The sequence below is a fragment of the Capricornis sumatraensis genome, chromosome 22 (assembly GCF_032405125.1).
Source record: "Capricornis sumatraensis isolate serow.1 chromosome 22, serow.2, whole genome shotgun sequence".
Taxonomy (NCBI): Eukaryota; Metazoa; Chordata; class Mammalia; order Artiodactyla; family Bovidae; genus Capricornis; species Capricornis sumatraensis.
In genome coordinates this window covers 25,178,733-25,195,207 of record NC_091090.1, presented here as the reverse complement: position 1 = coordinate 25,195,207, position 16,475 = coordinate 25,178,733, and the positions used below count along the sequence as shown (strand labels likewise).

At 40.8% G+C, this 16,475-nt stretch overlaps 1 protein-coding gene across 1 annotated transcript in view; it reads left to right on the top strand.

Moving 5' to 3' along the window:
• Positions 1–16,475, top strand: part of TNFRSF21 (TNF receptor superfamily member 21) — a 64,256-nt gene that overhangs the window by 29,351 nt on the left and 18,430 nt on the right. Inside the window, exon 4 of the mRNA XM_068994258.1 lies at positions 7,895–8,160. Coding sequence (XP_068850359.1) covers positions 7,895–8,160 — 266 coding nt within the window. The remainder of the gene's footprint in view (positions 1–7,894; positions 8,161–16,475) is intronic.

Below are 16,475 nucleotides of genomic sequence, written 5' to 3'. Positions count from 1 at the left end.
CCTTCACACCTGCTATTCTCTCCACAGGGCTTGCTCCCTCACCTCTAAGGCTTGATTCCAGCGTTAGCTCAGTGGACCCTTCTCTGAGATACCAGGGAGCAGGCCCGTATCTAAAATTGCAGCCCAGCCTGCTCCGTCACTTTCCCTTTGCTCTCTTTTCGTCCCTAGCTCTCCTGCCTGGCTGTCCAACACATGGAATATTTCATTACTTCCCATATCCCTCAACTGAATGTAGGCTTCACCAGGGAAGGATTGCTTCATTCATTGCCACTGCCCAGTGCCTAGAATTGTGTCTGATGCTCAGTAAGGGCTCAATGCATTTTTGTTGAATGAATAAATCAGCATCTTCAGATACAGGCTAAGATGAAGGAAGAGGGCATTTTTGGTTTTGTGTTTTTTTGTGTGTGTTCCTCTGAGAAATGAAAAAAGGTTATTAGTTGTCCTCACAGCATCAGTGAAATTGATATCTTTCATCTGGAAAACCATCTACTGTCTTGACACAATTTGCCCTTGGTAAACAGTTCCTCTGTTAACCGCGAGACCTTTGCACAGTGGTTTTTAGCGGCTCCCTAGATTCATCTGAGCTTGTAATGATTGCCCATTGAACCTTCAACAAGATAGTGATGAATTCTGCCTTGGAAACCACCTTAGGGTTTCAAATGAAATCGAAACAGTTCCCCCAGCTTTTCACCTCCACAGGGAAGGACTATTTTTAACTTGGGGCAAACCAAGTTCCTGGTGTGGATGAAGCAGTTTTCTGTGTGATGCTTTTGGGAGTGATCGTTATAGATACAGTGTGTTTTTATTGTTATTTTTTGACCATGCGGGATCTTAGCTCCTCCACCAGAGATCCAGCGGGTGCCCCCTGCAGTGGAAGCACAGAGTCTTAACCACTGGGTTGCCAGGGAAGTCCCAATAGAGCATGTTCTAACCATCCTATGACATGCTGGTTACTGCAAAGCACATTCATGTGTGGGGTGTCTGCTTTTAGGAGCATTTACTGTATTATCAGGCCAGTCAGACCGTGGCTTGGATAGCTTATCTCTGGAGGAGGTTTCCACCCTGGTGGGACCTCTTTGCCTCATGAGCTCTGGGCTCGGATGTACAAACAGTGGACCCCCCTCCGTGGAACCCCTGGCAGAGGGAGAGGTTCTTGCACAACAGCTGGGTTCCTGTGCCGGGAAGCCTGGGTTCCCCTCACTGACAGCCACATGTTGGCCTAACTTCTGGTCATGATAAAGACTGTCGACCTGGCTAGACCACACAGCAAGGATGTGATAGCCTTTGGTCCCTTTGGTCCCTTCTCAGGGGTTTAAGTTACAGACTAAGGGGATGATAAATGGCAAGGGTGAGCAGTTTAGGCAAGAGGGACGGGATAACAGAATGGCTCCCATTCATTCATTCATTCATTCAGAGATCCTCATTGTACTTTTTATTATTGCTAGGTTCCAGGAGTTGGTGGGGATCATGGTGATGAGAGCAGGCATGGGGCTCAGGCAAAAGAGGTCCAGAAAAGACATCTCTGAGAACATGCCCATTGTACAGGGCATCATGGAATGCTAAAGCTAGGCTTTTATTCAGATTTCTGAACTTGACCTACATTGCTCTATACAGACATTTTATGTGCTGTGTCCATCTTTGCCCTGTGTCTGCTGTTGGCAAACCTGAGATTACAACATGTGTTGGTGAAGAGCATGTTTGGGGTGAGGAGTCAGGTTGGAGGTAGAAGTGAAGTGGTTTTGAGCTCATGTGTCCTGTTTTCTATATGTATGTCTCAGGAGACTGTGTGTGTGTGTGTGTGTGTGTGTGTTTGTGTAGAAACCAGCACAGGGATAACTGTGGAGTCATCTATCCTGGGAAGAGTTTGTGTGCTAATTGCCTCCATGAGAGTTTTTTCATTATTTGTCCCTCCTCTTCCCCCACTTCTTTTTCTAGAAGGATAATGAGAACTGCTATACATTTCACAAGGATGGGAGATGCAGTGGAAATCTTTTTAAATGATGAGAATGTAGTACCAGCAAAAAGCTTATACTAAACACATTCATCCCTTCGATGTACTCATTCCTGTACCTCGTGGTAGTATAGCATGGAATTCAGAGGGCTGTATCGTGGGGTCCACACGACCTCTGTTTCCCCCAGTTCTTTTATCACCGTTTTTTGTGTCTCTTCCAGAGAAGGCTTCACAGTGGCTTCTTAATGATGGCACTCATTTCAGATGTTTATCTCCAAAAGAAAGGAGCTTTAATACTTTATTTATAACAGTCAGTTCAGGTTGTTATTAAAAGAGGACGAACCCTTTCTTGCATGCTGGCATTGACATGGAGCTTGAAAAGAAATGAGCCTCCAGTGAGGGTTGTCACCCAGATTATATCTAACTCAGGGTTTTATAATGTTTGGGAAGATACTGTGTCTTTCACGATAACCTCATGCCTTTTTCTTGAGCTCCCTCAGGGTGGAGCTGGGCAGTCTGCTCACTCAGAAGAGGGAGCCCCCAAGTGCTATCTTGATGCTCTGCATGTGGCAGGGGAGGCGGCACTGACCTTTCACCTGTCCCTTTCTGTGAGTGGCTATTGTCTTGTGCAATGATGCCCCTTCGGACACATACTAGAAAGATTTCAAGAAACCCAGGAGGTTGGGATGCTGGACCCTGGCTTCATCGTTCAGTGCCCGTGATCTGGTGCTAACAGCTTGTCTTTGTAGAACTCCTACCTTTCAGATTCGTTGCTCCAGTGACTATGGTCCAGAAGTGGAAGAAACAGGAAGGAGAAAACTAGGGTGCTTTATAGTTTTTACACTTGACTCCATCCATCTCCTTATCTGGCCTATGAAATAAGAAGTGGTATTTTCATTTTACTGATGAAGACACTGAAATCTTGGAAGTCATTTGCCCCAAAGTCACACAACTAACAGGTCACAGAGTTTGAAACCATATCTTGGGATTTATAAGTTCGTGATCTTTCTACTACTTGGCACCTTAAAAATCACAAGCCATTTCCCTTGGGCCAGGCCCACCTTCTCAGATGCAGCCCCTGGCTAGTACAGCCCCTGGTTTTTAGGACTTGTCTCCTTCAATGACTTCTTTAGAAACTTTTACCATTGCCCAGAGCTCCAGGACCTGCAAACACAAAAAAAGCGAAGTTATCCTCATTGCCCATCAGTTAGCACTTTCATGGGTTGACAATTATATTGCTTTTCAACCTAAGGAAAAAGAAATTCAGCTAAATAAGTTAAGATTAATTCAACACTTAGTGACTGTCTTCAATGAAAATTCTCAGAACTCTGATGGACAGATGACCAGGACACCCTGCCAAGCAAAGACTTGGTCTCAATCTCAATTTCACTAGCATTTCACAGTGAGGTTAATCATTGGAGTAGGACCTTTCATTTTTGAGTGTGTGTTTCTTTTAACACAGTGCTTTTCTAAGTCTTTTTGCCATTTGATACTTCACTCTTGTAACTGATGGGAATGTAGTACCAGCAAAAAGCTTATGCTAAACACATTCGTCTCTTTGCTGTTTTCATTCTGTACATCCTGGTTTAAAGCAGTTTAAAATGCTACCATCTCAAAGGTGGCAGAACTACAGCACATGGGCTCATTTGTGTTGCTTATGGCTGCTGTCAGCTAACAACAGAATTGAGACCCTGCATCAGAAACCGTATAGTTCTCAGTGTTTACTTTTGCCCTGTACAGAAAAAGCTTGCTGAAACTTCCTTTTTTTTTTTTAGGGACCATAGTTTAAAGAACTACAGTTGGTATCCTCAGAGAAAAACTTTCCCAGCATCTGCTTGGTCAGTAATAACAGGCCAGGAAGAAGCACACACGTCATGGCCACCCCTGAGTGCATTCATATGTGGACTGTGCCCGAGGAGCAGAATTCAAGCAAATAATAATGTTCCTCTATGACACCCCATTTCGTACGATCCACAGCAGAGGTACCACTAGCTAGCTAGGCAGCCTTAAAACTGGTCATTAATCTTTCTCCATGAGATTCCTCACCAATAAAATTAAACACTTAAAAGAAAATTTATATATCCACGTAACAGTATGTATATATATGAGTTGTATATGAATACATGTCTGTAGAAGTGTTATATATGTTACATATATAGCTTTAAAAGTAGTAATAAAATAAAAATAAATATCAAGTACAGTAATAAAATACAGAGACCTGTTCTCCCACCATGCAGCTTTGGAAGTTGGACCTTGTGAATACCTTTGAAGTCCCCTCTGTGCACCTGTCCAGTAATGCCCCCCTCCCTCCCCAGAGGTAGTGATCTCAGTTAATCATTCTACTGCATTTCTTATACTTGTATTACTGATTTTGCCTGAAACTTTTTTTCTAAACAAAGAACACTTTCAGATCCCATCAAATTTTGTGCTCCATTGGCATGACTTCATTTTCTTGGTGCTAAACTCTTTGTCTTAAAATCTCACAAGGGCTCTCAGTCCAGCAAACACAGTTAACACACAGTGGCTGCCCAGTGAATACTCTTGAAATACTCTGCAGGTTTTTCTTTTCCCTTTGGTGGCGATGGTGGGATTGGGCAAGGTATACCTAGAGTCATGGGCTAGTTCAGACTGATCTTCATCTGTGGTGGTCTGTGATCCTGTGCTAGGCTGAGAGGCTGGGGTCTCCAGAGCCAGTGGTTACCTCCGCCTTCTTTGTCTTTATCGGCTCTACAGTGGGAGGGGCCAGGCTGGTTCACATGAGTTGACTCCATGTTTACATAGTAAAAGAATAAGGTGAAACATGATTCATGGTCCTTAAATTTAGCTTCCAGTCAATCTTAGTTGAAGGAAAATCTCATTGCACCCATTCTTCGTGTTTTCCTTTTTTTTTTTGTTTGTAATTTTTGTGTCTGAAAAAAAGTATAAATGCTGGCTTTCGGAAGAAGGAGCTATTGTTAAGCGTAAGCCTTTTAAACTCTGTAATTACTCCATAAAGCTTGCATGTTTGCATCAGAAATGCATTTTGTCTTAAGTTGTAGTGCTCAGTGTATGGAGCATTTATAATGATGGGGTACTTCCAAAAATAAATCGACTCTATAGAAAATGTTAATCAGCTCATCCCCAGGGACCGTCCTGAGTATCTCCACTGTACATATGAGGAAATGAACATGACAGTTAGTGGTTTGCCCAAAGCCACACTGTCACTGGCATCACGAAGATTTAAGCAAAGGTCCCACATACAAGAAAACACAGTCATGTTTCCATGCAAGACATTGTATAGGCCTTCCTCACATTGACCTACATTAAGATTCAGGGACGAAGCGTGTTTGGAAGAATCGACTGCATCAACCACAAAGAACTGGTTTGCTTCTGAAAGTTACCTGCGGGGTTTTAAATAGGACTTTTTTTGTTTTTTTTCAAGTCTGTTTGCTTGAAATCAAAAACTATGTATCGCTAACGATTTCTATGAAAACTAAAAAGCAATGGGTTCAAGTGTATTTCACACTGCCAGGGAAAATAGTGTGAGAAGTACAGTCATTTCTCAAAGTGTGGTATCCTGCTTTTACCGTTTTCAAGAAAGCAGCCTGCTACCAGGCACTTACTTTCCGAAACCATTTTCAGGGGATTGGTTCAGGATATTCGCAGCCTTCCAAATCATCTGCCTCAGTAGCATGCTGTGACTGAGGAAAGGTTTCCTTGGCTATGCAAACCACAGAGTCTTCCATTTACAAGGACACTTCTGGAATTCGTAGTGCTCTCTTCTTAGGCACAAATGAATAGTTTATAAATATTTTCCTCAACAACAATTGGAACAAAAAACGTTTTGTTTTTTTTCCCTCCTGACTAACCTCTGCTGCTGCTAAGTCGCTCCGTGTCCGACTCTGTGCGACCCCATAGATGGCAGCCCACGAGGCTCCCCCATCCCTGGGATTCTCCAGGCAAGAACACTGGAGTGGGTTGCCATTTCCTTCTCCAGTGCATGAAAGTGAAAAGTGAAAGTGAAGCCGCTCAGTCGCTCAGTCCTGTCTGACTCTTAGCGACCCCATGGACTGTAGCCCACCAGGCTCCTCCGTCCATGGGGTTCTCCAGGCAAGAGTACTGGAATGGGGTGCCATTGGCTTCTCCAAGACTAACCTCTAGTTAATTGAAAAATTCAGTTAACCATCCTGGTAAATTCTTCTTCCTTTGCTTTCTTCCCCAAGCTTCACTTGGGAACTTGACTCCTTTTTTCTTTTTTGAGTAGTAAATGCTTTAAAGACTTTTTCTTCAAGATTTTTATTTTAAAAATTGAAGTATAGTTGATTTACAATGTTGCGTTAGTTTCTGGAGTACACTGAAGTGATTCAGTTTGACACATATATATTCTTTTTCAGATTCTTTTCCATTGCGGTTTATTACAAGGTACTGAATATAGTTCCCTATGCTATACAGTAGGACCTTGTTGCTTATCAGTTTTTTATATAGTAGTTTGTATCTGCTAATCCCAAACTCCTAATTAATTCCTCCCTCACTCCCTTTCCCCTTTGGTAACCATAAGTTTGTTTCTGCATCTGTGAATCTGTTTGTTTTGTAACTAAGTTCATTTGTGCCATATTTTAGATACCATATATAAGTGGTGCCATGTGTTATTTGTCTGTTTCTGACTTACTTAGTATGATAATCTCTAGGTCCATCTGTGTTGCTCAAATGGCAGTATTTCATTTTTTTACGGCTGAGTAGTATTTCACTGGGTATATATATACACCATATCATCTTCGCTAGCTACAGTTAGCCAAGACATTGTTAACTGTAGTGACTCTGACATCTGGGCATGTGAGTATGAGTACTGAACGATATGGTATTGACTCAGAGGATTCATTCACCTGTGGTAGTAACTACCAAAGCCCTTACTGTGGGGTTATAGTGGATAAGTTTGGGCAAAGCCAATGCATGATTGCAAAGAGATGGTGCTTTATAGGGGAGGACACCAAATTTTGCCATGTAGGGAAGCCCCTACTTCACAGCAGGTGGATGCCAGGTACTTATCCTAGTTATCAGACCCCAAGATTTGATTTTGGCATTTCACACACTGATCATCAGATCTGGGAACTACAGATCCACGCTGACGGATTTACAAGTAACCGATGAGCTAGAAAGACTCGGTATCCAGTGAGTTGGGTTCAAAAGCCAACCGGCCTACCTTTGTGATATTGGGCAAATTATCTTACTTTTTTTCTTTTTTTTTTTTTAACCCAGACAATTGAAATGTTAATATTTTATAAAAATGTTCCAGGAGTTAATGCCTTCACATAATATCTGGAAGATAATAGCTATTGTTATTATACTGTCACTTTGCTGTTGTCTCCATTTATAGCTGTGCAAGTCAGTTTAGAAGATTGAATAATAATAGATGAGAAAGCTGCCCTTTGAGTACAGTATTTTAAAGCGTGAGAAGGAATTGGACTGGATCAGATGGGTGTTTGTCAGTTTCTGTATTGAACACCATAGCCTCGACTCTCAACACCCTTTACCCAGACAGTGCGGGATTAACTCCACTTCAGTTTGAACCTGTGGCTTATCTTTTTCTAGATTTCATGAAGTCACCTTTTTTTTTTTTCATCTGGGAGACTCTTGTTTATTTGACTCCAGTTTTTAGCAGCAAATAAAGGAATCTTACCTTGAGTACTGTGAGTTTGGCTTTCAAAACATCTTTAAGGGGCGATTTATTATTCTTCCAGGTTGCTCCTTCTCCTGGTTCCACTTTCCTGAGGTGACATTTGCAGGAGGGGGGCTAGCTCATCCCAAGGATGGGCGGCGTATGCCAAGTGCTTCTAGAAGACACTACATTCCCTTGATTAGAGCATGGGAAAGCATGCTTCTTTAAGTTTGTTAAAACAGAACGGCCTTCTATAAAGCCCTCATGTTTCTGTATTTTTTCTTTATTTTGTTTTGTGTCTGGTATAGGTATTGACATCCTGAAGCTGGTAGCAGCCCAAGTGGGAAGCCAGTGGAAGGATATCTATCAGTTTCTGTGCAATGCCAGCGAGAGGGAGGTGGCCGCTTTCTCCAACGGGTACACGGCGGACCACGAGCGCGCCTACGCAGCGCTGCAGCACTGGACCATCCGGGGCCCCGAGGCCAGCCTGGCCCAGTTAATTAGCGCCCTGCGCCAGCACCGGCGCAACGATGTGGTAGAGAAGATCCGTGGCCTCATGGAGGATACGGCCCAGGTAACGCAGCCCAGCTGTCTGTTCTTCCTACTAACCTTTACGTCCCTGAGCTCCAGATTTTACCAGGTATATGTCAGAAGAGAAAAGAACTGCTCCTTGCTATTTAGCCTCACACACACACACAGAGACACGCATATCTCTTTTAGGGCAGTGCTTCTAAGCTGTTTCCCATTAATCATCTAGAGAACTTTTAAAAAATTCTGGTACTTGGAACCTCACTGTAGACCAAATTAGAATTTCTGAGGACAGGACTCAGAACGAGTACTTTTAGGAATCAGTATATTTAAAGGCCCTGTAAGTGCTTCTAATGTACAAAACTGAGAATCTTTGCTTTCGGGATGGAGTCTGGCATCAGACTGTACATCTAGTTCTATTCCTTTTTTTCCCAATTTACGGTTTCATTTTGCATAACACACTTTGCACAAAAGTAAGAAGGAGGACTTTTTTCTGTTCCCTTCCTCTAACAGCCGATGTTTTCTGTGATGTCGTTTAAGAAGGCTCCCTCTCACCACCAAGTATCCGCAAGGATGCAGGTGAGGCTGGCGGTGTTTAGTAACAAGATTAATATTTCTCCCTGGGCTTGTCCAGTCGGTGTCTCAGATGAAACTGAGGGGACCCGGGAGGGTGATTTATTTATAGTCGTTGGTCCATGAGCCCCGGTTTTGGCCTCAGAAAGCACGGGATAGGAATCCTGGCTCTGACACTAGCTGAATGACCAAGTATGTTTCACTTTTAACTTTCTCTGCCTCTGTTATCTAGTCACCCGAGTTCATTAAGACTCTAGGAGTAAAGGATATAAAATGCCTGACCTACTGAAGATGTTCTACGTAGCATAGTTACAGTCATGATGTATTTACTTAGCCCTTCCTTAATCATAAGGTAATTCTCTGAAAGGCCGTGAATTAACTACAAATTAGGCTATTGAATCATAGTTCTCAGATTTCGATTGAAGTTTTGCAATGTATTCTCAAGGAAAAACACTGCTGCTGAGACTTGATAAAAAACCACTTAAAATTTTAAAGATCATTCTGCCTGTGTTCTTTTCCAATGGTCCAAACTCATTACCTAAAAGAGTGAGGGAGAGAGTGTTTTTTCCCTGATCCACTCTAATCTGCTATCATTCTGCACCACATTTGTGTATCAAGGGACTCAATTTTATATATTTAAGAAGTCCAAATGCCTTCATCTTTCTATACTAGCAGTGTAGTGTTTCTTCATTATTGAAATAAACATTCATCAGGTGAATCTTTGATCTAAGTGACTGACTGGATAAAAGTTCGTTGGTGCTAATTGACTCTGAAGGTAGTCTCTAAAGCTCCTTTTTAAAATTTATTTTTAATTGAAGGATGATTGCTTTACAATCTTGGTATATTTTTAACTCCTTTGAAATGTGGAAGTTCAGAAAAAAAGATTTACTAATAGAGGCAGGGGTAAGCATTCAAAGGCACAGAGGCAGGGGTAAGCATTCAAAGGCACACACGGTGTCTTGTGACTTTCTGAGAAACCATCTCAATTAAATATGGTTCACAACTAAAATAAGACTTTGAGTAGCTGGATTTGGGGAAAGAAAAGGGAGATGATTGGCCTCCAGTTAAATAAAATGATTGCAGTTCAAACAAAGGGGCTCAGGAGGCAAAACATTGTGCTTCCTTGGAGTCTCAGGTTGAAGGAAAGAACTGTTAGGGCAAGCAGCAGATTGAAGAAGGATTTAGATACTTGGGAATAAGTCACTGGATCACCTTGATATTGCCTCCAAAAAAGAGAAAATATAATTGATGCAGTGATAAGATTTGGTTAAATGGAATATTTAATAATGTGGAAGGATGATCACGAGGTATTGTTAAGGGTTCAAAAGAAGGTTTCTCATTAGGAAAAACAAATATAAACATAGGAAAATGAAAAATGCTAATATTATGCTATTAAATTTAGGCAGTAGAATTAGAAGTGATTTTTAAAATTATTTTTATAATGAAAATATTATTTTGTGATTTAAAACATTTTAAAAAATGACAGCTGAAAGGACCCACGAGAAAGATAAGTAGGGCTTTGTTTTACTGTGCTAACTCGAAAGAGGGAACCATCCTTGTTTTAATTGAGGAAGAGCCAACAGTGGTTTATGTGCCAATCCATTCTTTCTTGGGAGGACTGGCTGAGGTTTGCTGTGTTGGGTCAGATTTGCCTAAAACTTATTTCATTTTTGGTTTCTGCACATCTGTCTCCTCTTTCTCTGTGTACACTCAGCAGTCATTCAGAATTTGTTCCTAGTCTTTAAGGTACTTTCTTTTTGGGGGTGGTAATGATGGTAGTGGAGTATCGTCTACACCAAGTGACCTTGGTATGTTTCTCTGATGGTTCCATTGAGTTCCATCAATGGAGCACTTGCTTTATTCCAGACTCTGTCCTAGGTCCTGGGAAAGGTGGGCCCAAAGATGCAGATTCCATGGAGGAGACTGCATGCCAGGGAGAATAATTTTTTCCTTGTTCATATCTCCTCCATATATATAAAATATTCTAGTATCTATTTTTTTGTGGTTTATTTTTTAAGAGACAGTAGCACCAAAACATTCTGTAGCTTTCTCCTTGGTTCTAGTGTGGCCTGCATTTTGAGATGGAGGCTGAGAAGGCAGAAGCTTCTTGTTCCATGTTTTAATTATGTCCATCATTATCTGGCAGTGTTGTGGACCCAGCTCTGATTCTAATTTTAATAGCCAATGAGCATGGATTTCTGGTTGCCAGCTCTTATTAATGGCGCAGCTTGTTCCTAGTTTATCTCTGAGATTTGTGGAGTCAAACAAGAGAATCAGAGAACACAGGGGGCCTAATTGAGACTTAGTTTTTCCATTTTCTGGTGGATTTGTATTCTGTGTGTATGGTGGTACTGCTGGCAATTTGAGACTTTGCCCCAGGAGTTAATGGGCTCTTAATGTGTAAAAATGACTTTGTGTGTGTGTTTAAAATGGTTAATGCTTTTTTTCCTGTTCGTGAGCCTGAGAACACCTATGTTATATTCCACTCAGAGGATTGGTCCTGGTGTTCCTTTTGGTTACCTCTGTCAGGAACAGCCAGTCCATTATTAACCTTGGTGGCCTGTTAGCCATTTATGTATTAAACATATCCAGAGTCTGACTTAACAACAAAATTATGCATTAACAAATTATAAGTACAATTTACTTTATGGTGTACGGTTCTTTGAATTTTTTTAAAGACCATTTTTTAGAGCAGTTTTAAGTTTAAAACAAAATTGAGAGGGAAGTTACATGCACCATCTCCCCCTCATTCACCATTATCAGTATCGGTCAAAAGAGGGGTATCAGGGGTATCCGTCTAAAGAGTTTTTACTGAGAGGGAACCTATAAATGACACGTCATAATCACCCAAAGTCCACAGTTTACCTTAGCATTCACTCTTGCTGGACGTGTCCTGTGGGTCTGGGTAAATGATGCATGTCCATCATTTTCATACAGAATATTTTCACTGGCCAAAAAATTCTCCACGGTTTACCCATTTCTCTCTTCCCCACTACCCACACCTCCCCGCCATCGACCGCTAACCCTTTTCAGTGTCTCTTACAGTTTGGCCTTTTCAGAATGTCATGTAGTTGGAATCATGGGGTGTTTTGCCTTCAGACTGACTTCTTCCACTCAGTCATCTGCATTTAAGCTTCCCAGATACTGGGGGTGGGGGGTGGATGGACTGGGAGACTGGGATTGAAATATCTACGCTATTGATGTTGTTGTTTAGTTGCTAACTTGTGTCTGACTCTTTGTGACCCCCCTAGACTGTACCCTCAGAGATGGCTGTTTATGTCTGTTTATGACTTGATAACTGATTTGTTTTTAGTGCTGTTTCATTGTCTGGGTGTATCACAGTTTATTTATTCATTCGCTTACCTGACTCTTTTCATATCAGAAGTGTGGCCCAAGTTTCTCAGTATGCTCTTCTTTCAAGTTCAATATCAAAATGGACCCCAGCCTTCCAGAATCATCTCTATTCTTTCTTTCCCAGGCATGAACTTTTGAGAGAATCAGCAAAGGACAGTAGTTGGAAATTACTTGGACTTTGCCAGAACTCTTTAAAAAACGAAACAAAAGCCTAATACAACTTTCCAAATTGTATGTTGTCTATTTTTTCCATCCTTTAACTTTTTTTTAATCTGTGTCTTATAAAGAAAGCCTTTTGTAAGTAAATATATTGAAGGTTTTAACAAATCTATTCTAACAGTTTTGTTGTTAAGAAAATTTCAGTGTGGTAACATTTTTAATGTACTTAAAGAATGGTTTCTTTACTCATATATTTGGGTTTAAATATACCATCTTATTATTTTTTATATTTGTCTTATCTGTTTTCTTCCCCTTTTCCTTTCTTGTTAATAAGGTGTTTTTATTATTCTAGTTTTCCTCATTAACTTCTTAGGTACACATTTTTTTTTTACTTTTAATGGATACCCCAGAGATTACAACACACAGTTAAATTATGAACTATTTTATAAATGTGTACTTTTTATTATTTTCCAGACAACACAACAGCCTTAAAAGACTTTAAACATATTTGTCCCTCTCTTGTGTTTTGTTGTCATACATTTTATTTTTTTAAGTTATTAATAATTTTTATTGGAGTATGGTTGTTTTATAATGTTGTGTTCATTTCTTCTGTACAGCAAAATGAGTCAGTTATATCCCCTCCCAGTCTCCCAGGCCATCCCCCCAGTATCTGTACGTCCATCCTCTATGCCTGTGTCTCTGTTTCTGTTTTGCAAATTTGTTCATCTGTATTATTTTTCTGGATATCATATATAAGTGATGTTATATATTTGTTTTTCTCTTTCTGACTTACTGTCATACATTTTAACACTACACATTTCTTAGCCTCCCAAAGGCATAATTATTATGATTTTACACAGTCACACTCCATGTAGATTTACCTGCTTACTGATTTTTTTCTGTTGCTCATTCCCCATGTCTGCCTGAGATCCTTTTACTTTGGCCTAAAAAATACTTAGCATTGGTTTCCAGCAATAAACTCTGTTTTTCTTCATCAGGAAAATGCCCACTGACTAAAATAAATTGCATTATTTGGGCTTTGTTTTTGAAGGAGAGCCGGAAAATGGAACTTAAGCTTGACAGTTATTTTTTCTTTCAGTACTTTCTAGCCCGAGTTTAAGTTTCCCCTGCTAAACTGTAAGAGAGAGGATGCAATTTTATTTTTAAATCTGTATTACATAACAAATTACATGGGCACCATTATGCCAGGCACTTTGGGCAATGCAAAGACAAGGGGAGACAGAGTCGTTGCTGTCAGAGAAACCTATTGTTGAAGGGAAGAAAGGTGTACATCTTTTATCTAAGGGAGTAAACCCAGGAGGGAGGGAGGAGGGAATTGGTGGGTGTGCAGTTTATCAACATAAAGGCTCCAAGTCAGGATGTCAGTGTGAAGAGTATACCGGGTTAAATTCCTGTCCAGGTCACATACTTGGCATCACTGACTTGGTTTTTTCATGAGAAAATGGGAACACCCTTAGTGCCTGTCCTCTGAGCTGTTGTGAAATTAGGTGAGTGTGACCCAGAGAAAACCCTTGGTGAATGTTTACCGTGAATCACTGCAATTATTCCCAGGCTCTAAAGGCAAGAGAGATGGAAGAATGTTCTTGACTAGCTCCAACTCACATATCAATAGATTCTTTAAATCCTGAACACCAAGGGTTACTCAGTGCCAGATAGGGAGAGACTGCCAAGTTCAAGACTGCTTGATGGGTAGACGGTTGAGCATGAGGGTTGCCATCTGCATTCAGTGCCCAAGAACTGGAAATTCCAGCTAGTTGTAAATATTTATTCTTGTACTGCCTGAGTGAGTGTTCCTAGGCTGGCAGGAATGTTTTCTCTAGTGAAGAAACAAAGGGGATGCTGTATGTAGACAACGGCCTGCTCTTTCAAGGGCTGTCAGAAAAAGGATACAGAATTGAGCAACTGAATTTCTAGGTTTCCTTTTATGTTGTTGCTGGTCCGCCTCCCCCCGCCCCCCCACCCCCGGTCTTTTTATACTCAAATAGGCTTACCCAGTGTACTGGTTTTCCTTTCTTCCCCCCTCATCTTAGACTTGCTTCTTTCTCTATAGGAAATCTTAGGCAAATTATTTCTCTGTCTCCTGTTTTTCTATTTAAAATGGGAATTCAAGTGGTATTTTTTTTTGTAAGCATTAAATCAGATAATGGCTTGTTATGCTATGGGATGTAAAAAGGTAGGATATGAAAGGGATGCTTACTGGCTAGATTCAGAAGTCGTGGTGATTTGAATTTCCCAGGCTTCCGTTAGAGTTTCATTTTGAGAAAGGGAGGAAAAAGGAATTTTATGTGCATTTAAAAATGATAAACAAGGTCCTATCATGTAGCACAGGGAACTGTTAATATATTCAATATCTTGTAATAAACCATAATGGAAAAGAATATGAGAAAGGATGTATCTTTGTAACTGAATCACTTTGCTGTACATCGGAAACCAACCCAACGTTGTAAATCAGCTGCATTTCAATAAAAGGGGATGATCATGTTAAAAACAACCGCAATCATTTAAAATAGTATAAAGCATTACTTTAGCTGCCTGCTTTGACCAGAGATTCACAAATATAAAGAGTTGGTGTTGATCAGGCAGAGGGTTTGGGGTGTCTCAGCCCTCTCTCCCTCCTTTCATGAGATTAGCTAGATTAAAACCATACTGTAATGTACCAGTTGGTGAATCTGAAACCAGTATTGTTGTGGTTAATGTCTACGTAGTAGAATGATTCTTTGTTAGAAATTCTTAATCCTTTCCAGAAACCACGTTGGAGACGTCGGTCCCAGGGACAGAGTTCTCTCTCTCTCAACCATGGTGGACTCTGTATTGGAGGCTGAGTGGTTTTGCTGTGTATGATCCACTGGGAGAATCTGAACCGTGAGATGATGAGCACTGACATTCTGTCTGTGAGGACAGTACCACTGCTTCTGCTGAAAAGGGAACTATAGTTACTGATGTTTTTTATCGGCTACAGGATGTACCTGTCTTGATCTGCGTTGTCTGAGAGCAGCTCTTTTCAGAAATTTAATAAAGTAAGGGCGAGTGGAGGCAAACACCAGCTGTACCTTTAGCTGTTGACTTTTTGGCTTTTTAGATTTGTTCTTAACTTGCCAGTTGACCGTCTCTTAGAAAACAGGGATTACTGTCCTAAGGCCTTGAGATGTTAGCTAAACTGGCATGTATCGAGCCCCTGACTTCTGCTGTGTAGCCACTACATGGGGGTCATTTCAGGTCAAGTTACTTAATTTGCAGAGTGTGACTGTGGGTTCTGGGGAACTTGCAGTATGGTGAGAAGGCGACACTGTAAAGGCATGTTGACACACAATAGGACAGAAAGTTTGAGCAATGCTTGTGTTTAAGGTGGTGGTTGTGTACAAAGGAGCCAGGCCTATGAAGGAGCCTTTAGACATTTAATGACATTTCAGGCCATTCTACTTATTGTCATACTCCATGGTTTCATTCAGTTAGTCAACAAGCTTTTGTTGAGCAGCAGCTGTGTGCCTAGTACTATGTAAACAAGAAAGGTGTGTGCCTTTCAACAGCTCACTCACCAAGATGGAGACATGTGTGCAAATAATGACAATTTATTGGCATAGGCAAGTGTTGTAACAGAAGTGTGCATGAGGAGTTATAACATCAGAAGATAAGGGTACTCAACCCACCACAATATACCTAGAAAATAAGAACAAATGTATACATTTCTATTTCATGGTTTTTTTTTTTTTAAAGACAGACTCTAATTTCTTTCAAGATTATATTTTGGTCTTCTTGTCCAAGACTTTCTCATGAGGTTTCTGCTGAGGGAGGCCCATCTGTTTTTTTACACTAAGGTCTCAAACTTTTGACTCTACGAAGAACATATATTTTACTTGGAATTTTGTTTCATTTGGTTCAGCAGCGAGCTTATCAGAATGTTCATTGCTCTGTAATAGGAAAGGTACAAGAATGAGGCTTCAGTGTCTCACTTCACATCAAGTGCAGGAGTTGGAACTTTGACTCTCCAAAAACTAGTAAAAGGAGCTGACATAACCAACAATTAGACCTTTGTCTTATAAATATTTGGTGAAATCGCATGTAAATAGTAGAGATAATGATTGTACATGCCCAGGCATGCACTTGACATCTACTAGTGGGGCTCAATACATCTTTGCTACTGTTTTATGTGTTGGAATTTGAATCCCATACACTGCTTTTTTGACTCAAGCAATAGCACTCTCCTTTCTGTAAATGCATGGTATGGAGAAAGTGAACCAGTGTTTGCCTCAAATC